The sequence below is a fragment of the Lachancea thermotolerans genome (genome assembly GCF_000142805.1).
Source record: "Lachancea thermotolerans CBS 6340 chromosome E complete sequence".
Classification (NCBI taxonomy): domain Eukaryota; kingdom Fungi; phylum Ascomycota; class Saccharomycetes; order Saccharomycetales; family Saccharomycetaceae; genus Lachancea; species Lachancea thermotolerans.
The window spans coordinates 1060891-1088890 of NC_013081.1; the positions used below are offsets into that span (position 1 = coordinate 1060891).

Sequence of the window (28000 nt, forward strand, 5' to 3'; positions counted from 1 at the left end):
CGCAGCTCACACCCCGAGACTCTTCTCGCGCCGCCCCCATTCGCACGAAACAGGGCCGCCCACCGCATTCCCCCATCGCCAGCCGCATCTCCCGCGTGAAGCCAGGCCTGCTCCCGCCGGACTCCTAGCCCGCGAAGCCGCTCCTACCAACACACACTCTCTCGCCCGCACAATGCGCCGCGAGCTCAAGTACCTCGTGTACTCGCACCTCGCCCTGGTGGCAGTGCTACTATATTTGACATTCGACCTGCTGACGCTCGCTATCGACGACACGTTCCAAGACGCGCTGCTGGAGGTGGACCTCAGGCCGCCGCCCGAGGCCGAGGCCAAGCCGCAGCTGATTCCCAAGATCATCCACCAGACGTACAAGACCGAGGACATCCCGGAGCAGTGGCGCGAGGGCCAGCAGCGCTGCGTCGACCTGCACCCGGACTACGAGTACCACCTGTGGACCGACGAGACCGCGCGCGAGTTCATCCGCGAGGAGTACCCGTGGTTCCTGGACACGTTCGATGGGTACCGCTACCCAATCCAGCGCGCGGACGCTATCCGCTACTTCCTGCTGTCGCACTTTGGCGGCGTGTACATCGACCTGGACGACGGGTGCGAGCGCAAGCTCGACCCGCTGTTGACCGTACCTGCGTTCGTACGCAAGACCTCACCTACAGGTATCTCCAACGACGTCATGGGCTCCGTTCCCCACCATCCGTTCTTCCTAAAGGTCCTCGACTCGCTGGAGAAGTACGACCGCAACTGGCTGGTGCCCTACATCACCATCATGTTCTCCACGGGTCCGCTCTTCGTGAGCGTAATCTGGAAACAGTACAAGAGGTGGGGCGTCCCCGACAACGGCGTGGTCCGCATCCTCCAGCCCGCCGACTACAAAAAGCACACCTACTCGTTTTTCTCTATATCCAGAGGCTCCTCCTGGCACTTGGACGACGCCCACTTCATCAAGTCGCTGGCCAACCACATCCTGGCCTGCGTGGTCCTGGGGTTCATCGTCGCCTTCATTGTCCTGTACGCAGAGTACTGCTTCTACTGCTGGCTCGGCGCCGGCGGTGGAGCCCGCCGCATCGGCAAGGCTGTCAGACGCGTCTTGTCGTGGGTCGGTATCACCTCCGATCTATCTTCCGGTTCTGAGACCCTAGAAATGAATTCCGAGTACAGACGTCTACGCAAAGACTCGAACCTACCGGTGAATATCGTCATTCCGGACTTGGAAGATAATGTCTCGGAGCATTACACTGATCTGAGCGATAAATGATTGAATGATAGTAGAAAAAATTAAAAAGAAAAGCAAAAGATATCCGTTAGTCTCAGAGCGATAGACTAAAAATAAACCGCCCACCCTTACCTCACACCTTCCCTTTCCTTCTTCCTCCCATTTCATCAACTTGAATCTTTGAATAGATCATCAAAAACCCAAAAACACTCAAAAAAAATCCCTAGAACTACTGAATCATGAAGTCTTGGCCTACTTTTCGCTGTGCCCTGAAATTCTGAACTTTGGTTTCAACTCTCTTCCCGTTGTCATTTTTACCAAGCATGAAAACGAGCTAGACACTCGCTTTCCCACACTCGAATACGTTTTCTCTTTTTCTATTCACTTTGGACCCATTTCTCCTGTTAACGATGTTCACGGTGGCTTTGAAATTTCAAGCTACTCCGTGTGTTTCTATACTGTTAAGTTGAGCTTTTTTTTTAGAGGGTATTCTTCAAACTTCCCTGATGTACCTTATGTATTATAAAGACGGCAATTTCATTGATTATACTTTTGGCGTGCTCTTTCTTCTAATAATAACCAATATATTTATTCTTAACGCTGGTAAAGCTTACACACGCCAATACAACTGTTAGCTGAAAAAAACAATCTACATAATAATACAATGCCGAAGGAAATCGGCTAATCCTGAAGAAAAACCTAGGATAGCTGAGCAGTAGAGCCACTCTTGTCTAGCCAGCTCTGCACAGTGCTGGCGCTCAAGGTGGAGCTGAAGTCGTCGTCAACCTTGACAACGTGGATAGTCTTGTCGGAGCCGTCGAAGATCACTGCGGCCTTGAAGCTGGAAGAGGTTGGTCTCGTGAAGTAGTCCTGAGTACCGCCGCCGCCTTGGCTGTTACCGTCGTTGCCTTGGCCGTCGTGCAAGTGTGTGATGAGTTTTTCACTGCCGGAACTCAAGATCTCAAACAGGTCGAGCTCACCGCAGCCCGTGCTCCAGCAGGAACAGGTTGAGTCACCGTATTGTAGCGTACGTGGGACCTTAGCGTTCAGCATCCAGATGGCGGGCATATCAGAGTTGTAACTGGAAGAGTAGTCGTGGGGCATCTTAAATTCAAAGACAAACATCTTGGTGGCACCGCCAAAGCCGTGTTTGGCGGGAATGTCGTCTCTGTAGTGGCCGCAAGAACCGGAAGAAGTGTCTGAGCAGTCGACACCAGAGAAGATCATGTACTCCTTGTTAGAGGCCAAGGTCACTTGGTCCAAGGCCTGGGCGGAGCTAGCACCCGAAACACCATCGGAGGCGGCAAACGAGATGGAGTTGCCAAAGCAGGCGGACCATGTACCGGAACCGGCGGTACCACCCTGGTGGTTCATGAAAGTCAAGTTGGTGGCGGAGCCAGGGGTGTAGTAAGAAACTCTGTTCCATCCAGAACCAGACCCGGAGGAAGAAGAGCCGGAGCTGGAAGAGGAAGCGCTGGAGCTAGAAGAGGAAGAGCCTGCGGCAGAGCCAGACGAAGAAGAAGTTTGAGACGACGCAGAAGACGACGCGGAGGAGGAGGAAGATGAGGAGCTCGAGGTTTGGGAGCTTTCTTGAGCGGCAGATGAGGCTGGGGCCAAAGAAGAGGAGGTGGCAACAATGGCGGTAGCAGATGGGTTGGTAGAGGTCACTGGGGACCCGCTGGCGTCCACGTACAAAGTCGAGGTAACCTCGACGTAGGCAACAGCGGCCTCTCTCTTGTGCTCGTGATGACGCTTGGCGACATCGCAATCCTGGCCTCTCTTCTTCAATGAGGCGCCGGAGGATGGGTAGTAAACACCAAACTGCAGCAACTCTAAAGGACCTCTGAAGTGAACACTCAGTTCTTCATCTAGGGGAGTCATGGAACCCTCGAAGGAAACGGACTCCTGGGTACACGCACATGTGGACTCGTCCATGTTGGTGACGTCCATGTAGGAGCCGGAGTACCCGACGTTGGAGTACACGACGGCGTCGGTCTCCGAACAGTAGTAGTTTCCTCCAACGTAGTCGCAAGAAGCTGCGACTAGAGGAACGAGCGAAGCAGCTGCTGCTGCAGCCTGAGTAAGTCTCATATTTGGCTGAGATCTGAACTTGGGGGACTAAAAGGAGTGGTGTTGTGCTTTAAGCTGAGCTCAGTTTCAAATTAAAACTCTAAAGGAAAGAATGAAGTGGGATTGAGAGTTAATGACTACTGAAACGAAGCCTTGCGAATATCTAAAGGAATGTGGGTGGAAAGGGGCGTTGCTCGAAAAAGCTTTCCAATATGGCAATGTTACTTCGCGTTTCTTGAGTTTTTACAAGTGGCTGGTTCGAATCAAAGTCGTGAAATGCTGCGACCAGCAGAAGCGAAAGTTTAAAAACCAAACCCAGTACGGGAAAAAACGCCTCGTAGGAACACGATCCGCAACCCCAGCGCCATGGCGGTCCGAAAAGTAATTATCCCGATTCGTGCGCACCAGCCTCCCGCCAGTGGGCGCGTGGCGCCCGCGCAACTGGTTCTGTTTCAGAAAACGCGGAAAGTGCCCTACCGCGAACTGTTCACTGTTGACTTCTTTCCCGATAGGTGCAGAAAAATTCGCATCTCAATTTTTCCTGCACGCGCTTCTAAGTAGCCGACGCGTTCGAAAGACCAGCTAATAAAACTCGAAGCCTGCGTTGCCACGGTGGATGTGGCCCGCACCTTGCGCGGTTCTTGCGCACGCACGCGCCTTTGGCCAAGCTCACGGCACGATCCTGATAAGCGGAGAGAGAACACTGCCAGTGCAAAGTCCATTTCATTACTAGATCAGGCGCCAGATCCCGCAACTGTTGTGCGTCTCCCGTGGTATTCGAGCCTTCCAGTCGTTGAGCTTGAGAAGTGGTGCCTTGCTAACCGCTAAGAATTGCGGGCGCCAGCAGCTGCGTTCGAAGGCACTAGTCTTTGCACCGTGGCCCAGTGCCTACAGAACGGCGCCTAGTATCATGATTAGAAACCGTCCGTGCCTTGTGATTACCACATTTCCCTGCACGTGATTACTGTGCATCCTTTAACCAGCTATCTCCTCAATATTCCCGTAATGGTGTATAGTGCGGAAAACACACCGTGAGGCTGCGGACCCGTCGTGAAAGGTTTAGGTTAGTTCGCGCAGAACCCAGTTGTCTTCCGAAATAACTGAATCAGCATTTCCGAGTTAATCATGTTTTCATCGAGTGGCACTAAGAAGAGAACAAGGCTCTGTAGCAGGGCGGCTAATTTCAAATTGCGATTCATCACTGTGTACGTACTAAGTGAGTTCCGATACAAACGTAGACTACCCTGGAGAACCGTCGTTAAACCCTCAACGTTGACAAAGGGCATCTCAAACGTAAGCATGCAGTTTGACAGGTTTCAACAAAACAGAATGTTTCATGCAAAGCTTTGTTCGTCGTGCAGACAAAGTTGGAAACAACAGAGTTGTTACGTCAGAGAAGCACCTCCTAGATGTGCATTTCGATATGCAAAACCTGCAGCTGCTACATTAGCAAGCCCGCTAGATAGGAAGTAATATTAAATAATGTCGGCCCAAGACTAACCTGCGTTTTGAATGACCATGTGGATCGAAAACCTATGGGTTAAGAGCCGACAATAGCGAGGCTTACGCAAAAGCGATGCTAAAACGAAGATTTTGGGAAACTGCTTCGGCTTAATGCTTAAGCGCAGCTTTAACACGCGTAAAACCTCGACCTCGGGTATCTAGTTATCAACAGCTTTGGAAGCATGCTGAGAAATGCAGATGGAGACCGAGACTGAATTCCTGGCCTGGCTTCTTGCGAATTTTAAGTTCTTACTAGTCTTACTCCAGCGCAGCACTTGCCGGAACGTGATCGAACCCTGATAGCGTTGATTATGCTAGCGGGAGCTACACCTCCAATACCCGGAGTTTTCGACGTTCGTACGTAGGTACTCCAATGGCAGAAAATAACACGTCAAAAGATCCAGGTCAACACAACCTTTCATACACGAAAGTACCAGCAGTCCCTTCATAGCCCACACTCACGACATGGCCGTTCAAACTCCAAAACAGCGTATTGCCAACGAGCGCTTTGCTAAGCGTAATGAGAAGAAGCTGGGCAAGGCTAAGCCCAAGGAAACCAAGGTTGAGTCGCCGCTCTCAAAGACTTGGGTCATTGTGCTACTGTTCCTCCTCGTAGGCGGTGGCATTCTGGAGCTGCTAACCTTGTTCATGTAACGCACGAGGCGACGACTGTTGTATAGATAGATTAATACAAAAAATGCATTGCAAACAGATATAAATCACTTCGGCTAGGTACGCACCGCGAGCCGTGGACTCAATGTCATGCTTCGTGTGCACATTTAAGGCGTGAATTTTGAGTAAAGTGCAAGAATTTATGATTTCAGCGATTCTTCCAACTTTCGTTCATTTACTCAAAATAAAATGAGCAAAACGCGTCAGGGTTCTGAAACACACATTGCGCAATGCGTACATTAGGTAAATAAAACATAATGCATCTAATCAGTTAGGAGACCTACCAAGGACCTGCGAAGATGATTGAATCGCAGTTTCTTTACGTGCTACAATCAGGCTATACGTTTAACAACAATGGATGGCGCCGGACTCGTAGTCAAGCTCTACTCAGAATTTGGGGAATTAAGGCCAGTATAGGAGGTCTCCAGTGGGTCTAGTCGCGTGAGGTTTGTCTGTGTCCTCTCTTTGGGCTTTCAGCATGTGACAGCAATGTTATTTCGATATTGGATAGATATTCGAAAGCCAAAAAAGCCTTGACAAAACCTTTAGCGGGCGATCTGCAAGACCCACTTCCAAAATGCCTGGGCAGGCCCTGCTAGTATGACACTCAAACGATTCAGCCTGTTCGCTAGAAATATTCATCTTCCAAAGAAGACAAACGCTGCTTCAGTGGAGAGCAATGGAAGCTTAGCTCCGACCGATGAGGAGCTAGAAGTTATAAACAGCCTTCCGCCTTTTCAGCACGCGCTACAGCTATCAAGCCAGAGCGCAACAAAGGCAAAAAGATCATATCTGGAAACAAAGCTTCCGAAAGTCCAAAAGCTGTTCAAGAGCAGCAGAGACCCCGCTTATCTTGCGTACGATTTCCCTCAAGGTCTGTCAAATCCATATGTTGACGCACATGCGCGGCCCGTGACCAACCCAGTAACTGGCGATACGAAGTACCGGGGTACCCCAAGGCTCTCGGTAACCAAGCTTCTTACAAAAAGGTGGTGTGAACTCCGTGAGACCTACGACATCTATTCCCGTATCCCGATTTTCGAGCACAGCCAAGTGAAGCAGGGACGCAAAGAGCACCAGAGACTTGAGGAAGAAGTTCATGCACCACCAGCCAATATCGAAGAGTTTGAGGCAAACTTTGAAGTCGATATACCTGATGACCCGTTTCACTCTCTCGTGGAGGACTGGTATCTCTCAATAGTGAGGCTTGTTACTCTTTTTCAGAAAGGCCAAGCCAGAGAAATACTCTGTCACGGCTACTTGAGCTCGCGGACGAGCGGTTTCGTCCGTGGGAAGGTCAAAGATGACAACGATGTTTTGGTAAGCGGAATCATCGATCACTTAATATTGAGGCAACGACGTGCCAAGAACAACGTTCCGTCAAGTCTAACTCAAGTGCTCAGCGAAAGCGTTGACATTAATTTGGCTCAGTTTTTAAACCTCCTTCCCTCTTTAGTTCAGCAGGCGAGCAAAGACTTTGAGATTGTGGTGAGCGATGTCAAAACAAGATCTACCAAGACAATCCCTCGGCAACAGACGGTAGTGAAGGCATCCAAAATGCAAGTAATGTATTATCGTTTTCTGCTAGAAGACTTGGGGAGAGACGCCGAAACAACATACCAGAAGTTGCTTATCAACGCGCAGCGAAGGGGCTTTAATGTTGACCAGCCTATCAACCCTGCTAAAATTATAAACTTACTGGAGATTGACCCCATGATAAGAGGTGACATGGAGCGACTTCAAAGAGGCGACCAATTAGGGTTCAAGCCCTTCGATAGCGAAGCCGAATTAAACACCTCGCAACCAGTCTACACTTTGGAAGAATTTGACGAAAAAATCACTGATTTGCGTACAAGGCAGAAATACGAGACATTATTCACAACATGGAACACTCCAGTGACGCTACGTTATTTTGCGGCGCGACTGGCCCTTATGTATGAGAATGTGGGTCCATTGTTGTCACAAAACTTAATGATTGAGTACTATTGCGGAGACGTTAATTTCCATAATATCTCGTTTTCATTTGACGCTGAAGAGCTTGAGCGCCAGAGTTTTGATAGCGCCCAGTTTTGGTTTGGCAAGCGGGCTATCGAGCCCATAAAGCCTAACATGAAGAACCTCCAGACATACTGCAAGTACTGCGACTACGAGAGCGTATGCCTTTGGAGAAAAGAGGGCAGACAGGCATGCAAAACCCTGGGGCAAGAGCTGGTTCGCCTCTATAACGGGAATAGCCCTAATGCAATTACTCGTGAATGACGATACCACTTTCATTCGTATTTATGAAACTACTGTATAATAATTTCAAGTAATAAATTTGCACCTTCTTTAACGACGATCACTTACCTCAGTGAACCATAGAAGGAAAAGAATACAACCACAAGCAGAAAACGTAGTTTAAACTTCTGTGGTATATTCTTCAAGTGTCAAGTTCATAGTTAGGAGCTCGGTGTTCAAAGCACCCATCGGCATTCAAGTGTGAATGCGTTGAATTGACAGCTATCGTCGTTTTGCAAACGAGGGTGTTCTTCCTGTCGGCACAAGTTCGTGCCGCATGGGTTCCTCCTCTGCACATTGTTCGACGAAGAGCAACTGCTTCCCTCTATTACCAAGACCTGTAATCAGCTAGCTTCGGCGAATCAACTGATTATAGATCCAAAGTCGTGGGAATACAATGGTATCGGCAGCGATCTGAACGAATTCAGTTTGCTGGCTATCTTCTCTCTAGCTTACAGCGTAAGAGAAAGAAGGACGCTGCTCTTTTCGCAGTAACCGGGTGGTCAACACTCGGTCTTCAGAATTGCCAAAGCACCGGCACTCAAGTTTGAATGCCGCTGATTTGCGCAACCGTCATCTTTTGTGAGCGCTCTGTCATCCCCCGAGGGCCGCTCTTTCACAAATGACGCATAATAATCTTTAAATGTTCTCACTTTCAACAAGAGCGGAGTTTGTATTTAAAGATCCATTATTTACAAGTCTAAAGGCTCGAGAGCACATCACTAAATAGCATCGTAGAGAACTCTGGACCCTGTAAACACTTGCGCACTGAGTACACCAACGAAACGGGATCAGAGTGGTATCCGCTGCCTCACTCGTCATCTTCAGGCACGAGGGCCTTAGCATCCTCCAGTAGCTTAGTGAGCTCACCGCTTTGGGCCATGCTCACAAGAATATCACAGCCGCCAATGAACTCCTCGTTCACGTACAGCTGCGGGATTGTGGGCCACTCGCTGAGCTCCTTAATTCCCTCACGAAGCTCAGGGTCTTCAAGCACGTTGTAGGCGGCGAATTTGAGAGGGTCGACGCCCTGTTGCCCGAGCAAACTGACAGTTGCTCTGGAGAAACCACATTGTGGGAACTCGGGCGTCCCCTTCATGAACAGCACAACGGGCGCAGATTTGATGGCTGCTGTAATGGCTTCTCTAGTCTCCGAGCTCATAAAACGAGCAAAAGCGGCGGGGCGCCTGGCGAAGTTCTGCGCAACTAATCTAGCGAACATTTGCGTGATAACCTTGTATTTTGAGGGCTTACGAGGTTGGTGTGTAATACCAAGCTCATGTGCGCAGATTTCGCATTATAGATTTTCAACTACTCGCTATCGCAGGGCAGAGAAAACGAGCTCCGGGGAAAGGGCTCGCCTCCTGAGACAATTTCAAGGGGCAAATCACGTACTGGAGCTGGCTGTATAGTCTCTTGCACATTTCGGGGTCTTATACGCCCCACAAGAGCTGCCCAATGATATATCATATGGTCAGAACAAGTGCACTTATACTCAGCTGCAGCCATAGTTATCATACAGCTCGTATGGCACAGTGGTAGCGTAGTAGATTGCAAATCTATTGGTCCTCAGTTCGAACCTGAGTGCGAGCTGTTGTTTTTATTTTTACTTCGGAAAAAAAGCCGTTATTCTTCAAGAGCTCCCGAGAGAAGGGCTCGTGAGAGATTAGCGAGAGATTAGCGAGAGAGGCGCGTGATGTCGCATTATGGGCCCTCTACGAGCTCCAGTAACTCCTTCGGCGGAACCCGTCTATTGCCAGACACCTGCGTCACCATTACACATTGCATACTACTCAAGAGACCTCAGAGCTCGGCATGCCCACTACTTGCCGGGTATGTCCGGCCCGTCTCTCATTATTATCGAAGGGCTCCAGTGCTAGCATTTAGGTCGACCGCTTCTTCTACCGCAAATTTGCGTTCCACCTTGGACGAAATATTCGCTCCCCGATGCCACGACGGCAGGTTGCGAGTGGTGATGAACACTTGCAGCTTCGGCGTATCTTGGGAGGCTCGTAGATAACAATCTAAAATTTGATGCTCGCGTGGATTTTGGTTTTTTGCAGTATAATCCGAATCAAAAACAGTGTACGGAGCCACTGATAATGAACCATAGACGGCAGCGAGTGAGCGCTGACGTCGACAATGGGCGTTTGAGGCCGTAGCAGGATCTTAGATAGAGGATATATAAAGGACGCAAAAGAGCTTCGAGGTCGGGGGCATGGAGTTGCCAGGACAGAGAACATCAACTCTGGTTTTACTCAAACTAGGCACGAGACCACTCAGGTATCCAGAGATATGACCACAGTAGACACCCTAGGGTGGAGCGTTCAGGACTGGCTAGCGTTCCATGCCAAAACCACGCCAGAGGCATCGCTGGCGGCGCTGAGCGCTCTTCTCAGCGCACAGAAGTGCGCACCACAGGATCCAGCTTGGATTTCGCTGGTTTCACCAGAACATCTAGAACACCAATGGCGCATGCTACAAAGCAAGGGCGACAAGAAGAACCTGCCACTGTACGGTGTGCCAGTGGCAGTCAAAGACAACATCGACGCTGCGGGTTGCAACACCACGGCTGCATGTCCAGCGTTTTCTTACACGCCCGAGCGTGACGCTAGCACAGTGGCGCTGCTCAGAGCTGCGGGTGCCATCGTAATTGGAAAAACAAACCTCGATCAATTCGCGACAGGTCTGGTGGGCACCAGATCGCCTTACGGCAAAACACCGTGCGTTTTCAGCGACAAACACGTTTCTGGAGGCTCTTCTGCGGGCTCGGCGTCTGTTGTGGCTCGAGGGATTGTCCCACTGGCGCTGGGTACGGATACTGCTGGCTCTGGAAGAGTACCAGCAGCGCTCAACAACCTTATCGGGCTCAAGCCTACTAAGGGCGTGTTTTCATGCGCTGGTGTCGTTCCTGCGTGCAAATCTTTGGACTGTGTGTCTATTTTCGCGCTCAACCTCGGAGACGCTGAGAGGTGTTTCAAGGTCCTAGCGCAGTACGACCCTGACCATGACGAATACTCTAGAACTATGCCAGCCAACCCATTGCAGAAGTTCGCCAAAAATGTCACAATCGCGATTCCTAAGGAGTTGCCATGGTATGATGAGAAAGAGAACTTTAAGCACTACGCTGCGGCCGTGAAAAATCTCGAAAAGACTGGCGCTAAAGTGGTGGAGCTCGATTTCGAGCCCCTGCTCGAGCTGGCGCGCTGTTTATACGAAGGCGCCTGGGTAGCCGAACGTTACGAAGCTACAAGAGACTTTTTCGCCACGAATCCCCCAGAGTCATCCTTGGACCCTACCGTAACCAAGATTATCAAGGGAGGTGCCAACTACAGTGCCGCTGATGCCTTCAAATTCGAGTACAAAAGACAAGGAATCCTACAACGGGTGAACAAGGTTCTGGAGTCTATCGATGTTTTGTGTGTACCTACCTGCCCACACAATCCAACTTTTGAGCAGCTTGAAGCCATGCCAGTTGAAATGAACTCAAGACAAGGCACATGGACAAACTTCGTTAATCTTGCTGACATGGCTGCCCTCGCAGTGCCCTGCGGCTTCCGCTCAGACAAACTTCCTACCGGCATCACTTTAATTGGTAAGAAGTTCACAGACTATGCTCTATTGGATCTTGCCAACAGATACTTCAAAGTCGCATTCCCAAATAGCTCAAGGACGTATGGTAAGTTTCTCTCAACCCCCATCACAACGCAAGACGAAATTGAGGGGCCATCTTTCTCTTCTTCCGATTCAATTAAACTTGCTGTCGTTGGTGCCCACCTCAAGGGTCTGCCGCTACACTGGCAGCTAGAGAAAGTTAACGCTCAATACCTCGGCTCTCCCAAAACATCACCAAATTATCGCCTCTACGCACTGCCCAAGAACGGCCCGGTTTTGAAGCCAGGTCTGAGAAGAATTGGGTCCGACGGCGGCGCCCAAATTCAACTTGAAGTGTACAGCGTGCCCAAGGACCAATTTGGTACTTTTATCTCTATGGTACCTGAGCCCCTGGGAATTGGTTCAGTCGAGCTAGAAAACGGCGAATGGGTCAAATCATTTATCTGTGAAGAATTCGGCTACGTTCAAAAAGGAACTGTGGATATCACAGAGCTTGGCAGTTTTAAAGTATATGTTGAAAAGTTAGCCAAGGAGGAAAGTGAAAAGAAGAAGCCTTTCGAAACCGTTTTAGTGGCTAACAGAGGTGAAATTGCCGTTCGCATCATGAAGACTTTGAAAAAGTTGAACATCAAATCAGTCGCCGTTTATTCAGACCCCGACAAATACTCGCAACATGTCACTGATGCTGACATTTCAGTTCCTTTGAATGGAAGAACTGCGGCTGAAACATACCTTGATATTGAAAAAATAATTGCTGCTGCTAAAGAGACAAAAGCTGAAGCCATTATTCCTGGCTATGGCTTCTTATCAGAAAATGCTGACTTTTCAGACAGATGCGCTGCTGAGGGTATAAACTTTGTCGGTCCCACTGGTGACGCCATCAGAAAGTTAGGTCTGAAGCATTCTGCGAGAGAAATTGCTGAAGAGGCCGGTGTTCCCCTGGTTCCAGGTTCCGACCTTGTCAAAACTCCTCAAGAAGCTAGAGAAATAGCGAAAAAGCTCGAATATCCCGTTATGGTAAAATCCACTGCTGGCGGTGGCGGTATTGGGTTACAGAAAGTGGATTCAGAGGAAGATATCGAACGAGTTTTTGAAACTGTTCAGCATCAGGGCCTTGCCTACTTTGGAGACTCTGGTGTATTTCTTGAAAGATTTGTGGAGAACGCTAGACATGTCGAGATTCAGTTGATGGGTGATGGCAATGGCAAAGCAATCGCTATCGGAGAGCGTGATTGTTCTTTGCAGCGCCGTAACCAAAAGGTCATCGAGGAAACTCCGGCGCCAAACCTGAGCGAGAAGACCAGAATGAGAATGAGAAAGGCATCTGAAAGCCTAGGATCTCTCCTGAATTACAGATGCGCCGGTACAGTTGAATTTATTTATGATGAAAAGAGAGATGAATTTTACTTTTTAGAAGTGAACGCAAGGTTGCAGGTCGAGCATCCTATCACCGAAATGGTTACAGGCCTCGACTTGGTTGAGTGGATGATTCTGATAGCCGCTGGAAATCCTCCTGACTTTGATGTTGAGATTCCTGCTTTTGGTGCCTCTATCGAAGCCCGTCTATACGCCGAGAACCCTGTGAAAGATTTCAGGCCCTCTCCTGGGCAACTAACTAACGTCCATTTCCCTAAGTGGGCAAGAGTTGACACATGGGTCTCCAAGGGTACAACAGTTTCTGCTGAATATGATCCTACTCTGGCAAAAATTATTGTTCATGGAACTGATCGTGCAGACGCCATTGCTAAATTGAACAAGGCTTTAAATGAAACTTCTATCTATGGTTGCATTACTAATATTGACTACTTGAGATCTATTGCGTCATCTGAGATGTTCAAAACTGCGAAAGTCGCCACTAAAGTGCTTGATTCTTTTGACTACAAGCCTTCTGCCTTTGAAATTACTGCCCCCGGTGCCTATACGACGGTTCAAGACTACCCAGGAAGAGTTCGCCACTGGAGGATAGGTGTACCACCATCTGGTCCTATGGACACCTACTCATTCAGACTTGCGAACAGAATAGTCGGAAATCATTACAAGGCTCCTGCAATTGAAATTACATTGAATGGTCCAAAAGTGCTATTCCACACCGAGGCCACCATTGCGATTACAGGTGGTACCGTGCCCTGCACTGTAAATGGTGAGTCTGTCCAACAAAACAAACCGATTATGGTCAAGAAGGGAGACCAGTTGTCCGTTGGGAAGTTCACCAGTGGATGCAGAGCCTACCTTGCGATCAGAGGCGGAATTGACGTTCCTGAATACTTGGGATCAAGATCAACTTTTGCTCTCGGAAACATGGGTGGCTACAATGGTAGAGTTTTGAAGTTGGGTGACGTTTTGTTCCTCAATCAGCCAGAGCTCGCCTCCTCAGCTATTCCTGCTCCTATCTTTTCTCCTTCCGAGCCAGACGCCAGTTTGTTGCCTGCCATTCCTGATTCAAAGGAGTGGCGCATTGGTGTTACCTGCGGACCTCATGGCTCGCCAGATTTCTTCAAGCCAGAATCAGTTGAAGAATTTTTTGGCGACAAATGGAAGGTTCACTACAACTCTAACAGATTTGGCGTTAGACTAATTGGACCAAAGCCAAAATGGGCTAGAAAGGATGGTGGCGAAGGTGGATTACATCCATCAAACGCACATGACTACGTCTACTCTCTTGGTGCCATCAACTTTACGGGTGATGAACCTGTGATAATTACAGCTGATGGGCCTTCTCTAGGAGGATTTGTTTGTCAAGCTGTCGTTCCAGAGGCTGAACTATGGAAGGTCGGCCAAGTGAAACCTGGTGACTTTATTCAGTTTGTTCCAGTTTCTTATCAGTCTGCTAGATTGTTGAAAGAGTCTCAGGACCATGCCATTGAATCTTTTGAGAAGGGCGCACTCAAAAACTTAACTTCTGAGCTGGTTTTGCCTACTGCACAAAATCCCATTCTCGCGCAATTGCCAAAGTCTTCGGAATATTGTCCTAAGGTGACCTACCGTCAAGCGGGTGATCGTTATATCTTGGTCGAGTATGGGGAAAACGAAATGGATTTGAATATCTCCTACCGTGTCAACAGACTCATCAGCTTAGTTGAAGAGAACAAAACCGTGGGTATTGTTGAAATGTCACAGGGTGTGCGCTCGGTCTTGGTGGAATTTAACGGATACAAAATAACCCAGAGCTCTCTGCTGAAGACCTTGGTTGCTTACGAACAGGAAATCAAGTTTGACAAAAACTGGACTATCAAATCGAAGGTGTTCAAATTACCTCTTGCTTTCGAGGATTCTGAAACATTGAACTGTGTAAAGCGTTACCAAGAGACCATTCGCTCCAAAGCGCCTTGGTTGCCAAACAACGTTGACTTCATTGCTAACGTCAATGGCATTAAACATTCGGATGTCGAGCAAATGTTATACCACGCCAGATTTATGGTTTTGGGTCTTGGTGATGTCTTTTTGGGTGCCCCTTGCGCTGTTCCTTTGGACCCAACACACAGATTTTTAGGTTCCAAGTATAATCCTTCGAGAACTTACACAAAGAATGGTACTGTGGGTATTGGAGGTATGTACATGTGCATCTACGCCATGGACTCTCCAGGTGGTTACCAATTGGTGGGGCGGACTATCCCTATATGGGACAAGCTTCAACTTGGAGCTCACTCCGGGGACCACCCTTGGTTACTGACACCTTTTGACCAAGTTGAGTATTACCAGGTTACTGAAGAAGAACTGAACAAGTTCACCGAAGAATTTGAAAATGGCCAGTTCAAAGTGCAAATTGAAGAGACCGTATTTGACCACCATCAATATTCAGCATGGATAGAGGCTAACTCTGGTGCTATTGAAGAGTTCCAAAAGAAGCAGAAAGGAGAAAAGGCAGAAGAGTTCGCGAAGCTGATTCGTGAGGCCGATGCTGAGCTAGCAAAAGCACCTGCTGCCTCGAGCTCTGTTGATGAGGAATTCCCCGAAGACGCAGAGATGGTTTACTCTGAGTACTCAGGGCGGTTCTGGAAACCTATGGTTTCTGCAGGTGACACAGTGAAGGCAGGTGACGGTTTGATCATTGTTGAAGCCATGAAGACTGAGATGATCGTTCCCGCTCCTAAAGGTGGCAAGGTTTTGAAGGTTGTTCACAACAATGGCGATATGGTTGAAGCAGGGGATGTTGTTGCAGTTATTCAGTAACTTTCCGACGTTAGAGGTGGTGTATTATGAAATAGCTTTATGTACTATAAGATTGCGGCCATTGGCCGCGTTATTATGCAGAGGGAATGTAATATTCATAGCCTATGTGTGTGTAGTGGTAATAGCGCCCGGGAAGCCTTGGATCAAAGGAGAAGAACTAACCTGACTCTCTTTGGACGGCCTCCTTCCAACAGCACTATCAACAGGCATTGCAGAAGACCCCAGTGCATAGCGGCGAAGATCTAGCGCTTTTTTCGTTATGTTGAGTCTCTTTTGGATACGTCTTTTCTGTAGTCTAAGCGGTAAGAAGGGAATGTAGCCGCGTTTTTCCTCTATTGCCAGCGTTTTAATGGCGCCTATCACAATTAACCAGTACACGTTGTAGGCCAGAACAGAGCTATATGTTGCACTGTTGGTCCACCCGAAAATGGCTGTCAGAATCATCCATAAACCGTCCGTCTCTCCGTTGCAGCAGTTAACATGCCAGATTGAGCGCGATATATCGTAAGACCCGGGGCCGCTTCCAACTTCGCTCATATCTTGGCCGTTGCATAGATCCACATATCTCTGAACCTCAAACTGCCAAACTCCCTTGGAGAACAGCCCTGCTGCTATAATGTAAAGAAAGCATGTGGTGACCACAAGACTTATCTGCAACGAAAAGGATCCTGAAGATTTGAAAAAGAAGTACCCGAATACCGAGCTGATCAGTGTGGCGGTTAGCATGGAGAGAGGGATTGACGAAAGTGGTTGATCAATTCCTATTCCACCAATGAAGACGACTGCTTCCAAGCCTTCTCTAAGAGAAGTGACAAAAGGCAAAATAAACAAAGCGTATTTCTCCGTAAACTTCACGGTTTTCTGACCCGTTTCTTGTAATATTTTGCCATGGTCTGAGTAGATAATAGTAGCCAGTTTCACTCTGAACTTCTCTCTGAGCTTACCCATTCTCATGAAGAACAAACCCATGATAGAGATGATCAAGGAAGCCACGGTACTGAGGATGCCTTCGTAGTAGTGTTCACTGGCCGACCACAGATCTGTACCGATTATGTAAAATGCAACGATAAATGCTCCTCCCACTAACAAACAGCACAGCAGTCCCAAGGCGCCACCAGACAAGATTTGAATCTTAAGCTTACGGTACAACTGACGGTTGTCGAACTCGACGCTCGAGTGGCTGGAAGACCCATCGGCGGGACTTGAAGCAGCCGCCACTTCTTCTTCCTCGACTGTCAGCCTCGTACCTTCGTGCGGACCATCCACTTCGGTAACAGAAACATTTTCTTCTTCCTCAGATAACAGAGCTTGCTTTACGATTGTTAACAAAATGGAGATGATGACAATTATCTCCAGCGACTCCCTCAGGAAAATGAAAAATATTTGGAAAGAGAACACGTCTTCGAAGTTCGCCATATCCGCCAAATTACTATCCTCAAAGGGCCCGTAACGCTCAAAAGTTGTGACGCAACCTGTTTTCCAGAGTAAAGTTTCCTCTCGCCTTTTATATTATAATCGTCCACAATCCTTTAACTAATTAACTTTGTTGTTGTAGGTGCAATCATTTAGGACGAAACAAAGTTTAATATACGCGACAAAGTCAAAGGGCAATCACGAGATCAAGCGCGTAAACACACCTGAGATAAAAAGGGCTCCCATAGTTAATCCATGTTAAGTCGGAACTCAGAGCGTTTCATACTTTGGGAGTGTGTCTCTCTGTCAGTGTCATTTTCTGTAGTCTGTGAAGCCTTCTTACACTGTACGTGAATATGATAGCCATAGAAATGACAGAGACGGTTGTGACAAGAACAAACCCCACGTTCCCCTCTTCGATGTAGTTTTCTAGGTTCATACCGTAAAGCGAGGCGACATAAAGTGCGCTTCCCAAGGCTAGAAGGCCAATGCTGAAACGTAGGCCTAAGAGCATGAGCTGGTTGCGGTTCGAATCAAGAATGATGTTGATAATTTCCTCTGTTGTCCTGACGTCAGAGATTGCACTGCCAATTGTTTGAACTACTTCCCCAACATGTGCATAGTACGTCTCAAGTAGCATCTCGATTTCTGCGTGGTCCTTTTCGTCGCGGTATATCCCCATCTTTTTGCTCGTCAAATACATCTCGCATAAAACATCGTCTTGTTCCAACAAGTCGTCTATCATTTCACCCATTAGTGTAACCTTCTTGTAGAAGATACTCAGCTTTTTATTTTGAACCAGCAAAAATCGCAGCTTATCTCGCGTTATACCTGTTTCCAGGTCTTGCAGGATGCCTCGTGTCACGGTAAGGTTCACTTTCATCTCCGCGGTAAGGTTTGAAAGCGCAGATATAAAGATGGACTCAAGTGCCCGGAACTCGTAAGGCAAAGGGTCTTTTGTTATACCGTTTCCGTCCTGGTTCCGCAGCCTCATTCGGAGATCATTGACAAAGTCTCTGTGTGGCCGCGACTCGAGTGAATGGCCCACTTGATCAAACAAAATAACATTATCGCTTTTCACTAGGGCTCTTATAGTGAGCAAACTGATGAGTATACTGTTTTCACGCACTAAGATAATGGGAACCAGATCGTTCTTTCTTGATTTCTCGATTTTTCTTAGATCTCGCGGCAGTAAACCATGCTTGTAGATCAAATCTTCCCTTCTGACTTCCAATGACGGCGTCCCTAAGTTTCCCTGTGAGTCCAATATAGTACAGCGCAACGTATCGCCACTGTCGTTGTAAAGGGACTTGTTGCGTTGAGCTAAGTTCTTTTGCAACAAAATGGCGGCTGTCGACGTCGATTGAGTCCTAACCGATGTAGCACATCTAATTCTGGGAAGAACACGCGAGGGCACAATTTTTAGCCTCCCAAATATATGACTGAGGAGCATCGCGCGCGTTTCTGTTCCAGCTCTCAAGTGTGAATCCATCACAAATAATGTGACCAAAGAAATTACGTGAATCGTGGTACTGATGAAGAACATCTCAAAAATCAAAAAGGCCTCCTAAGAAAGCAGAATACTCGAAGTATACGTGGGAGTTGAAACAAAGTGGCCTGTCTAAGGCGCTCTTACTATACATAACTATTATGAACAGATCCCAAAAAGTGCTCGAGACTCCGGTTGCTATCAGGCAGAATTTACCCCAGGAGGGAAGCTCAGCTTCTGGGCCTCAAAGTACTTCCTTGTGCAGAAGTAGTAGTCATACCAAGTGACATCGTCCTCAGGATTACATGTACATTGATTCTGTAGCCTGATGTTCTCTTCGACTGGGCAAGAATAGAAGTCAGGGTGGTAGTAGCCGAACCCATCAAAGAAGTGAAGCTCACTTTTGTCCAGGAATAGAGCTGCAGCAATGGAGTGAACAGGGGCGTCACCCCAGCGCTCGTAGAAGAATCCACCAGACTTGTCAAGGTAGTTAAAGTAAGCCTGGTAAGCTTCAGATCTCCAAAATTCCAACGATCCGACTTCGAAATTTGACCAGAAGTGACACATGTTGTATGTTTCGCCCTTGTCGTTGGAGACAAAATCCAGAAGATTGTTTTTGTTAACAAAACCCGGGTTCTCTTTCATAAATTGTTTTGTTGTATCCCAGAGCGTGGGGATCGTGGCCTCGTATTCGCTCAAAGAGAGGATAAACCCGTACTTCTTTTTGTTCTCCTTCATAAACTTGAAAACATCATAGTGAATATCGCAAAAGAAGCGGATTTCGGGCTCGACACGCCAGTAATATTCGTAGTCCTTCAGAAGTTCATGCTGGAAAAAAAATCCTGACTCAAAACGGCACATGTGGCGGTAAGGAACAGAATCTCCATATATGATGTCTTGAGCTACCATTTTTGCTCGACTTTCTGCTGCCCTGTCCTCGTCGATCCAGCTAGGGACTGACCAATGTTCTTCAGGAATGAGGCCGTACTTTGTCTCACCAGAAACAAGTGCACTGGTGACCCTTTTGAATTCTTCTGTGAAAGGCTTGTCATTAAGAAAAACCCAGTCGTAGTGAAAGCGACGGTTGAAACGGTCTTCAACGTGTCTGATCGAACCTACTAAATCCCACAAGTCCGAGTTTCGGGCCAGTGTGACAAACGTAGCTTTTTCTCGAGTCCCGTCGTTTTCTGGATATTGCACTTTTTGAACTTTGTCTGCATGTGGCTTTTCAAGTGTTTTTGGATCAATCACATTAAGGCTGTTCGGTACCCTCAAGGAGCTTGACTTGTTTGCAAACGCAGTCCGAGAAGGAGGTGTGTGTAGGACGAAAAGAATGCATAAGGTGGCCACCAAACCTGCGAAAACCACCCTAATGGGGCGCTGGTACTTTTTTACAAGTACCGCAGACTTTGGCATAAGCTTTTTTCTTGGGGGAAGAGCCATTGTTTGGGAAGAAGTCGTTCAGGTTTATTAAGTCCTTTTGAGCTTCGCCTCCTGTAATAGTTTCAGGCCAGTATCAAAGCGAAGTCTTTAGAGGTGCGCTGCCAAGTGAACCGTGCAAAAATCTGTTTATGGACTATAGTGGACAACAAGCTCTGACCGCTAATGAGACTTGTTTTTTATGTCTTCAATGCCAATCGGTATTATGTGATGGGCTAACAGGGTTGCGAACCAAAAGTTCAATCCAGTATCTGCTTTGTAAAATCTATCAACAATGCATAATGTTTCAAGCTTTTTCATAAAAGTCAGATCGCAGAAATCTCAAGATCTCTGGAAACGAAGAGTGCTCCGCATAAGGATCCCATGCATCGAAAAGGAGAGTGTTGCAGTGAACTCCCCGGGGTTCCATGCACATCTTCACTCGATCTTCGTCTATCTTGGCCAGCTTACTACATAATCGAATGATTTCGGGGCATAGTATTTCATCTGAACCGCAGAGTACGATGAACTTCGTGTGGCGCATAATTGTAGTCCACAAGCCATCGTCGAAGTTGGCTTCGATGTTTAAAAAAGGGTCTTGATGGCTGCCGTTGGGCGCGTATACGTTCTTGAACATGGCAAGTTGATTGCGAGTCAAATAATCATCTGTGCCTGGGTGCGCGAAACTTGTCTCAGACTTGGTGACGTTGAGCCAAGGACTAATAAGCACGCACTTCTCGGGAAAACGCGTGTAGTCGCTTGCGCAGCGCTGGAGAATGTTCATGCCTAAGTTGCCACCAGCGGAGTCACCCATCAACCACACCTCTTTATGCTCATCTATGATTTTCTTATACTCAGTCCACACATCTTCAATCGCTTGCGGGTAGCGCGCACATAGTGAGTAGTCCGCTATAGCTATTGACAAGTGCCCTATCTCTTTTTTAAGGAGCTTCAAGTAGCCCAAGCTGCAAGCAAACATGTCGACGCACATGCCACCACCATGTACATATAGTAACACAGGTGCCCCTTCTTCCTTGTATAGCCACCTCAAGCGGCCATCTGAACCCGCTGCCCCCAGCCACCAGAGTGAGAGTACATTCACTGAACGAAGCACAGGATTAACAACCCATCTCAGTGTTACAGGATCTAAATTTTCAGCGAATTCAGATAGAAAAACCCGAGCGACTGCTTTAGATGATCCGAGCTCTGCCAAGCTTCCTCCAACCCAGGCTTTCACAAGGCTGTAAGGTAGCCGGAAGGCCAGCTTGGAAAAGAATATTATAGGTTCTATCATTCTGCTTCTTTTGAGCTTGTTTACTGCTACGTAATTGTAAAGATAAACTATGAAGCTAGGAGTTCGAAAACCATGCTGGTAGCTTCAACAAAATTACTAAAACGATGGCTCATAAGGAGATCCTGGGAGATGCCACCCAGATTCTTGGTCCTCTTTCAGGGCTCTCAGTTGATCAAATCGTCGAGAAATATAGCAATAACAAGGACTTAAGCACTGCTATCTTAAAAGAACCCTTAGATTTTGAAAACAGCTTCCTAGCAGAACACGAGCGATTTCTACAGGTTGGAACTACCAGGCTGCGAACGAGTCATAACATTAAGCACCAGCATGGTGAAGGTCCTATATACCTCTTCTTTCATGGCCTAGGAGGGAACCTAACTCAGTTTGAACCTCTCCTGCGACTGCTCGGAGAGTTGAACGAAGGATTTGTTGCCATGGACCTACCTGGATTTGGTTTGAGCGAAGAACAAGATGGTTATCAAATGCTGCAAGTTACTCAAGTTATTCACGATGCCTTTTTGCAGATTACAGACCATAAAAAGATTATTTTGGTGGGTCATTCCATGGGCTGCCACCTTGTACTGCATTTCGCCATACTATTTGGCTTGGAGTTTGATATAAAGGATAGCGTCTTTCTATCTCCGCCGGCACCGACACTCCCGCAGCTTCAAAAGGTGTCCACCAGGCTGGCTCTGTCCGTTTTGTGCAGGTTACCGTTTTTGTTTGACTGGTATAGATCTTATTTTGATCAGAGTAAAGGACTTGAAAGTTCTGGCATCAAGCAATTCTTTTACGAGGGCGACTGTTATCGCAAGCTTTGGCAGTTTCACTACAACGTACAGATACGGAGTCGTTCACTTGTTGCATACCTACGTGGATGGGTTCCTGTTGATTGGCCGAAAGTGGGTGTTATCCCGAGTGCCGTGGTCATTACTGGAGAGAAGGACCCAGTTACTCCATTAGACAATGCCAAAACATTCTTCCATGCGCTTGAAGAACACATTCGTCATACTAAATTTATCAGCATCGAAGACTGCTCGCACAACATTTGCTTTGACCAGCCAGAACAGGTCGCAAAGCAGTTTCTTGAGGAGGTCATCAACCGTCATGGCTAGTTGAAGTGGAAGTAAGCAAGTTGAGCGTATATAAATTTACAGATGCCTAAACTCTTGGTTGTCTACCAACGCACATGCCTTTTCTTACTCTAAGCAAGCTTGATTCTAACTGCTTTGACAGAGGTGTATGCTTCGAAAGCTTCAATTCCCATTTCTCTACCGTACCCAGATTGCTTGCAACCGCCAAATGGAACGGATGAGTCAAAGTCATTATAAGTGTTAACCCATACAATACCAGCCTTGAGCATCTTAGAAACCTTCAAAGCAGTGGATACGTTTTCGGTCTGGATACCAGCGCCCAGGCCAAACTCGGAGTCATTGGCCATGGCCACACCGTCCTCAATCTCTTTGAACTTAGAGATTGTGACGACTGGGCCGAAGACTTCCTCTTTGACAATTCTCATGTCTTCTTCGACATCGTAGAAGATAGTTGGCCTGATGAAGTAGCCCTTGTCGTTGACTTTCTCGCCACCGGTTAAGACCTTTGCACCCTCGCTTTTGCCGATGCCCACATAATTCATGATAGTCTCAAACTGGGCCTTGTTGTTGATTGCACCTTGGAAGTTGTTCTCGTCGAATGGAGAACCGACAGTGATTTTCTCTTCAACGTACTTCCTGAAAGCAGGGAGGAGTTTGTCGTAAATGCCTTCTTGAACATAGATCCTAGAACCAGAAGAGCAAATCTGGCCAGCGTTTAGGAAAATACCGTTAACCAAGTTTGGCAAAGTCTTCTCGATATTAGCATCATTGAACACTAAGTGAGCGGATTTGCCTCCCAGCTCCAGAGTGACCTTTTTCAAATTTGACTGGGCAGCCTTAACGGCAATGCCCTTACCAGTGCCGGTGGAGCCGGTGAATGCAATTTTTCTAATCTTTGGGTGGGTGGTCAAGGTCTCGCCAACACCTCTTCCTGGACCAGGAATGATGTTCACGACACCGGCAGGGATTCCGGCTTCCTTACACAGCGAGGCGAAGTACAGGGCGTTCAGGGGAGTTGGGGATGCAGGCTTTAGAATGACAGTGTTACCAGCTGCCAAAGCGGGAGCAATCTTCCAAGACAGCATCATGAGTGGGAAATTCCAGGGTATAATCTGGCCGCAAACACCCACGGGTTCTCTGATTGTGTAGTTAACGTAGCCGTCGCCAGTGTTGATAGATCTGCCATCAAGCTTGTCTGCGTAGCCAGCAGCTGAGCGCAGGAAATTGATCACAATTCCCACGTCGCCCCTAGCCAAAGCAAGCGTCTTACCGTTGTCCATAGATTCGATGGAGGCAATCAGCTCTTTTCTTTCCTCAACGAGATCTGCGAGCTTGAGAAGTGAGCGAGCTCTATTGCGAGGGTCGCCTGTTGACCACGAAGAGTTGAAGGCTTTTTCAGCACATTCAACTGCGTATTCAACATCTTCTTTGGTACCTGACTGAACCTCGACAATCTTCTGCTCTGTAGATGGATCTTCAACGGTTATGGTCTCGCCCTTTTGAGACTTGAGGAACTCGTTGTTGATGAACAGACCCGTAGGTTGTTCATAGGTGTGCCCGTTGGGCGTTGTTATCTTAACAAAGTCGGCCTTTGCTCTGGCTGACAGGGCTCTTGCGCTTATGGAAAAGCTGCGGGCAGCCTTTACCATGCCCAGCATCGAGCTGCCACTTCTTAGACAGGCGTAATTCATCGTCCCTTTGGTTTTCTTGAGAAAAGACGATTCGAGGTTTGTTCGAGTGAAATAGAACAGGCCCGTCGTAAGCTTGCTAATCTAGTCATTTAAATCACGATCGCTGCCCATAGCATTGATTACTCACTTTTTTTTTCACCCGCAAGCGAGTAAGTCGTGTTAAACGAAATGTGACTCTCAGCTAGGTGTTGCCGGTATCGGCATTGTTTTAAGTTCACCATCTTCGTTTAAGTTCAAGTATCAGCTCTTCAACATTTGGGTAATAAACTTTGCGAAGCGGACCCTTTAAAACTGAATCCGCGGCAATGGTTTTTAGCCAATGAATGTGTTTTTTTTTGACTAACATTGAGGTGTCCATGCGGTGACCAAGAGACAGAATAATCTAGGCTTCGTGGGAACTTCGGCATCTGTTTGTGTGCGAGCTAGGAGAAAGGCGCTGTGACGCCAGTGAAAATCTTGGGCCTCCTTGCGTTCGTCATTCCAAGGCTTGGACCTCTCGGTCACGTGGTACTGTTTCGCTTGCGTACTTACGAGCAGACGCTTGTCAACTCGCGCTCACAGTAGACAGCGTCGTGTTTTCATCCTCCTAAATTTGCAGCACTGGTATGCGCAGCGGCCGGGAGGTACGATATAGATGCAAAGACGCAAACAAGGTCAAGCCGATGAAGGGCTTTAGTTCCATGGCTTAATTTTAATGTATATGCAACAAACCGTGGTAAACCTTTGAAGTCCCCATTTCAGTTATAAAAAAACTTGTTAGTGAATGGCATACTGGTTCTCTCCTATATGTCTTCTCAAGTCAGCGGCACGCAAATCTTCGAGCCTCTCAGTTAAATGCTGAGTAAGGTCTCTGATCCGAATGGTGCTTGGATTAGATACTTGTGCTAGGCTGTTCAGGTTAACGTTGCACAAAATGTTGTTGTCGCGGTCCAAAATGGTCTTCACTGCCATTATGGAACTGCGGCGGATTTGCAAAACACATTTTAATTCTTCACCCGCATAAGTCGTCACGGTTAAGATGTTGGAACGACCCACAAGACGGTTGTCGTGCGATAGACCTCCGTAATTGTACCTGTCTGTGCGAACGTTAAACAGATCTTCCAAGAAGAGGTCGTCGCGATCCATGATTTCACCGAGGATCAAAATTGCCACGAAGTCATGAATCGAACCACTGGAAGCCCAGTTCATGTTCCTGCTCATTCCGGCGTGGATGAAACTAACGTGTAAAGCAGGTTTCTGTGGAAAACACGAGAACACAAAGCCTTTGACATCCATTTGGCTACACCAAACAACATTGTCAAGGAACAACTTTTCCAATCTGGGTAATGACCCGTGAATCAAAGCAAACAAGCTTCGGACCTCCAACTTAACCAAGCTAAAGTTATTTTGCATATTGTGACGGTTTCTTTGGCCCCTGAATTTTGTTCGCTCATCGATCGGAGGCGGATAGTTTGAAGAGATCCAAGACTCTCCGGTCATTGAGTAAGGTGACCCGAAATGCAAATCTTCTAACCTTTTCCTAGGGTTTCCTACGGTGCCCTCATAGTAGGAATAACCTTTACTCGAGTCTGTGAGGTAAATGACCTCCAGGTTTCTGCCTATAAACGCATCTTCATCTGATATAATCTCCTGGACATTAGGCAAAAGTGAAGTTGTGCGGATCTCGCTTGGGTCCTTTCGCAACTGTACCTCAAAGTCAGAAGAAATGTTGAGGTTCGCCAAATTTAAAAGAGTCATATTGGGGCAGAGGCGAACGAGATGGAAAATATAACCCAATGGCAAATCCTTTGACAGCGCGAATTTTAGCAAGTATTTGTTTGTCAAGGGATGGCGCTCGTGGTACGGCTGGTTTTTTGTAATTGCTTGCACCGAGAACTTGACGCACGTTTTGGCGTTCTCGTCTTGAGGTGTGGCCACGGCCTCGGAGCTTTCGCTCTTCTTAACCCTGGCTTTCACATAATTTTGGTACTTCTGCTTCGGTGTGCGCTTGCCGCTGAATAACTTGTTGAACCAGCTACTGGATCCGTCTGCGCATACGGGATCATGTGTCGACAGCAGGTTGAGCGATGACAGTGAGGATGAGTTGTAGATAGAGGACATGATGCTACTGGTGAAAGAGCTCACCGAGCTGTTGGACCTGTGCGATCGGCGCAAGCCATATCCCGAGGCCGAGCCGGTACCAGTTGTGCCGTTGGAGTGTATCGAAGAGGATCTCGAACTTACCCTCTTCAACGTTCTGCAGCACGAGAGCAGCTGGTTGCCATAGAGAGGATCAAATCTGTACCTCCAGTCGCGCCAGCCAGCCCATGCTATATCGGGGAGGTCATCAGCCACCGGCGTGGTCGCGCGCTCCAGCTCCCCGTTGGCACGGTTGCTGTTTCTTTCGTTTTCGTCGTCTTCCTCGTCTCCTTCCTCCAGAACGCTGTCTGCTGTGCTTCTCCTACGCACTGGTATACGCGTCTCTCCAACACTGTGCTCGTCGTCATCGAAGCTTCCAGACTGGTCCTCTATTACTCCGTTTTTGAGCATCGACAAATCTAAATGCCGCACTAGCAGTCCATTCTGGGGGTGAACTCGCAAGCAAGTCACGAACTGGGCAACGCGGTAGGTCGACGTGAAGCCCGGCGCCTCATAGAGCACGACCTTGGTAGCCTCGTAGAAGTCCCTGCTCACATACAAGCAGCGAACCAGTGTTCTGGCGTCCTCGTAGCACGCATTCTTCAAAAAGTTTCTTATTACAAGAGCCAAAATCTCCACGGGTAGCGATTTAATATCGGCAAAAGGACGGGCCTCTTCAGAGATGGCTTCGTGCTGCGGGCCCCCAGGCAGAGCAGATTTGGAGTGGCCCGAAGGCAGGTTCCTGTTCGAATGTGTGCTTCTCAGCGAGAAGAGTGAGAACGAGTCGCTGGACCCGTGGTCATGAAGCTTGCCGATAAAACGCTTGGCCTTGGAGGACGGATTACCACCATAGTTCTGCAGAAGCGATCTATACTTGCGCTTGAACTTTGATGTTGTGTTATCGCTGTCAGCGCTGGTCCCGGAACCTGCCGGAGGCGTTGTCTCATTCAGCTCATTTGCTGAGTTTTGCGTCGAACAATCGCTTTCGCCGTTGTACAGCTTTTGGTACACCGAAGTGCCGTAACGGAAGTAGTTTGAGTTCACGATGTTGATGGGCTGGTTTGCATGACTGTGACCGCCTGTCATCAATTCAGGATAACTTGAGTTTCCAAACAAAAATAGCGTACGCGAATACCCCAAACTTCAGTGCAATATAAGTTGTCTAAAACGGTTTTCCTGACCTTTTCCACCGCTCAGGACCCCTGTGTCTTTTTGCTGTTGCAACTTGCGCCTCCTTGTCCTGTATGAGGATAGATAGCATGATGTGAAATATATTTTTGAAAAATCGCTGTGGGGTAAACAGCTCGTATAATAGGAAGACACTGTTTTCGGAAGTTTTGTGGGCCGATGTTGCCACCAAAACAGACGGAATCACCGCCGGAATCACGGCGCAGTTCACATCCGCTGAAATAAGTGATGAACTCAACTCAACTTTTCGGCAATCTCCGATATGGACGAGGGTGTCACTTTCCTGCACCTTCATGTACACCGATTTCTTTTTCGGACATGACTTGTAGAAGCCTCTTTCGCAGTATCGCATGGGCTATCATCCGGTAAGTGCGGAGGCTAGTTAGTGAAGATTCTTCGTGCGTACATCAGACGTCTGGGCCCCGCACCTCCCCGCGCAGGAGGCGACACTGGCATAGGAGCTACCGGGTGTCGCGGTGCTGATATTGAGAGACGAACCGCAATTTTATGGTTCCTGGCCTAGCTTCGCTTCGCCCGGCTCAGTTGAGCTGGCCGGCTGTTTATTGTCGCTGATTGCCGTGCTGATGTTTGGTCCCGGTAAGCTGCGCCCGCGGGCTCCGTCGCCTTAGACGACGCCTGTGGCAGCATAAATGAAGTGCTACCTGTAGCTAGAGATGCGTGGGGCCCTAGCATTACTGGGAATCCGGCCTCTAATACCCTGCTCTTGAAATCTTGTGAAGTGTGTTAAGCTTTTTGGAGGCT

At 48.0% G+C, this 28000-nt stretch overlaps 13 protein-coding genes and 1 non-coding gene across 14 annotated transcripts; 6 read left to right on the forward strand and 8 right to left on the reverse strand.

The window, feature by feature from the left end:
• Positions 1-172: 172 nt before the first annotated feature.
• On the forward strand, positions 173-1267 carry KLTH0E11946g (mannosylinositol phosphorylceramide synthase catalytic subunit CSH1; the record flags this gene model as incomplete). Its single annotated transcript, XM_002553950.1, has 1 exon — positions 173-1267. One exon carries the CDS (start codon positions 173-175, stop codon positions 1265-1267), a length of 1095 nt encoding a protein of 364 aa, XP_002553996.1.
• Positions 1268-1924: 657 nt separating this feature from the next.
• Positions 1925-3316, reverse strand: TOS1 (Tos1p; the record flags this gene model as incomplete). Its single annotated transcript, XM_002553951.1, has 1 exon — positions 1925-3316. One exon carries the CDS (start codon positions 3314-3316, stop codon positions 1925-1927), a length of 1392 nt encoding a protein of 463 aa, XP_002553997.1.
• A 1947-nt stretch (positions 3317-5263) lies between these two features.
• Positions 5264-5452, forward strand: YSY6 (Ysy6p; the record flags this gene model as incomplete). Its single annotated transcript, XM_002553952.1, has 1 exon — positions 5264-5452. One exon carries the CDS (start codon positions 5264-5266, stop codon positions 5450-5452), a length of 189 nt encoding a protein of 62 aa, XP_002553998.1.
• A 618-nt stretch (positions 5453-6070) lies between these two features.
• EXO5 (Exo5p) lies at positions 6071-7729 on the forward strand (the record flags this gene model as incomplete). The annotated part of the gene is made up of 1 exon (XM_002553953.1): positions 6071-7729. The coding sequence occupies one exon, from the start codon at positions 6071-6073 to the stop codon at positions 7727-7729; it is 1659 nt and encodes a 552-aa protein (XP_002553999.1).
• Positions 7730-8558: 829 nt separating this feature from the next.
• GRX5 (monothiol glutaredoxin GRX5) lies at positions 8559-8969 on the reverse strand (the record flags this gene model as incomplete). Its single annotated transcript, XM_002553954.1, has 1 exon — positions 8559-8969. The coding sequence occupies one exon, from the start codon at positions 8967-8969 to the stop codon at positions 8559-8561; it is 411 nt and encodes a 136-aa protein (XP_002554000.1).
• Positions 8970-9268: 299 nt separating this feature from the next.
• On the forward strand, positions 9269-9340 carry KLTH0E12056r. Its single transcript has one exon. It is a non-coding gene; the product is annotated as a tRNA-Cys (tRNA).
• A 702-nt stretch (positions 9341-10042) lies between these two features.
• Positions 10043-15532, forward strand: DUR12 (bifunctional urea carboxylase/allophanate hydrolase; the record flags this gene model as incomplete). The annotated part of the gene is made up of 1 exon (XM_002553955.1): positions 10043-15532. The coding sequence occupies one exon, from the start codon at positions 10043-10045 to the stop codon at positions 15530-15532; it is 5490 nt and encodes a 1829-aa protein (XP_002554001.1).
• A 102-nt stretch (positions 15533-15634) lies between these two features.
• FTH1 (Fth1p) lies at positions 15635-16948 on the reverse strand (the record flags this gene model as incomplete). Its single annotated transcript, XM_002553956.1, has 1 exon — positions 15635-16948. The coding sequence occupies one exon, from the start codon at positions 16946-16948 to the stop codon at positions 15635-15637; it is 1314 nt and encodes a 437-aa protein (XP_002554002.1).
• Positions 16949-17225: 277 nt separating this feature from the next.
• MFM1 (Mfm1p) lies at positions 17226-18491 on the reverse strand (the record flags this gene model as incomplete). Its single annotated transcript, XM_002553957.1, has 1 exon — positions 17226-18491. The coding sequence occupies one exon, from the start codon at positions 18489-18491 to the stop codon at positions 17226-17228; it is 1266 nt and encodes a 421-aa protein (XP_002554003.1).
• A 144-nt stretch (positions 18492-18635) lies between these two features.
• Positions 18636-19877, reverse strand: KTR3 (mannosyltransferase KTR3; the record flags this gene model as incomplete). The annotated part of the gene is made up of 1 exon (XM_002553958.1): positions 18636-19877. The coding sequence occupies one exon, from the start codon at positions 19875-19877 to the stop codon at positions 18636-18638; it is 1242 nt and encodes a 413-aa protein (XP_002554004.1).
• Positions 19878-20160: 283 nt separating this feature from the next.
• On the reverse strand, positions 20161-21147 carry KLTH0E12166g (steryl deacetylase; the record flags this gene model as incomplete). The annotated part of the gene is made up of 1 exon (XM_002553959.1): positions 20161-21147. The coding sequence occupies one exon, from the start codon at positions 21145-21147 to the stop codon at positions 20161-20163; it is 987 nt and encodes a 328-aa protein (XP_002554005.1).
• A 104-nt stretch (positions 21148-21251) lies between these two features.
• Positions 21252-22262, forward strand: LDH1 (triacylglycerol lipase; the record flags this gene model as incomplete). Its single annotated transcript, XM_002553960.1, has 1 exon — positions 21252-22262. The coding sequence occupies one exon, from the start codon at positions 21252-21254 to the stop codon at positions 22260-22262; it is 1011 nt and encodes a 336-aa protein (XP_002554006.1).
• An 89-nt stretch (positions 22263-22351) lies between these two features.
• ALD6 (aldehyde dehydrogenase (NADP(+)) ALD6) lies at positions 22352-23932 on the reverse strand (the record flags this gene model as incomplete). The annotated part of the gene is made up of 1 exon (XM_002553961.1): positions 22352-23932. The coding sequence occupies one exon, from the start codon at positions 23930-23932 to the stop codon at positions 22352-22354; it is 1581 nt and encodes a 526-aa protein (XP_002554007.1).
• Positions 23933-24688: 756 nt separating this feature from the next.
• Positions 24689-27136, reverse strand: COS111 (Cos111p; the record flags this gene model as incomplete). Its single annotated transcript, XM_002553962.1, has 1 exon — positions 24689-27136. One exon carries the CDS (start codon positions 27134-27136, stop codon positions 24689-24691), a length of 2448 nt encoding a protein of 815 aa, XP_002554008.1.
• Positions 27137-28000: the final 864 nt, after the last annotated feature.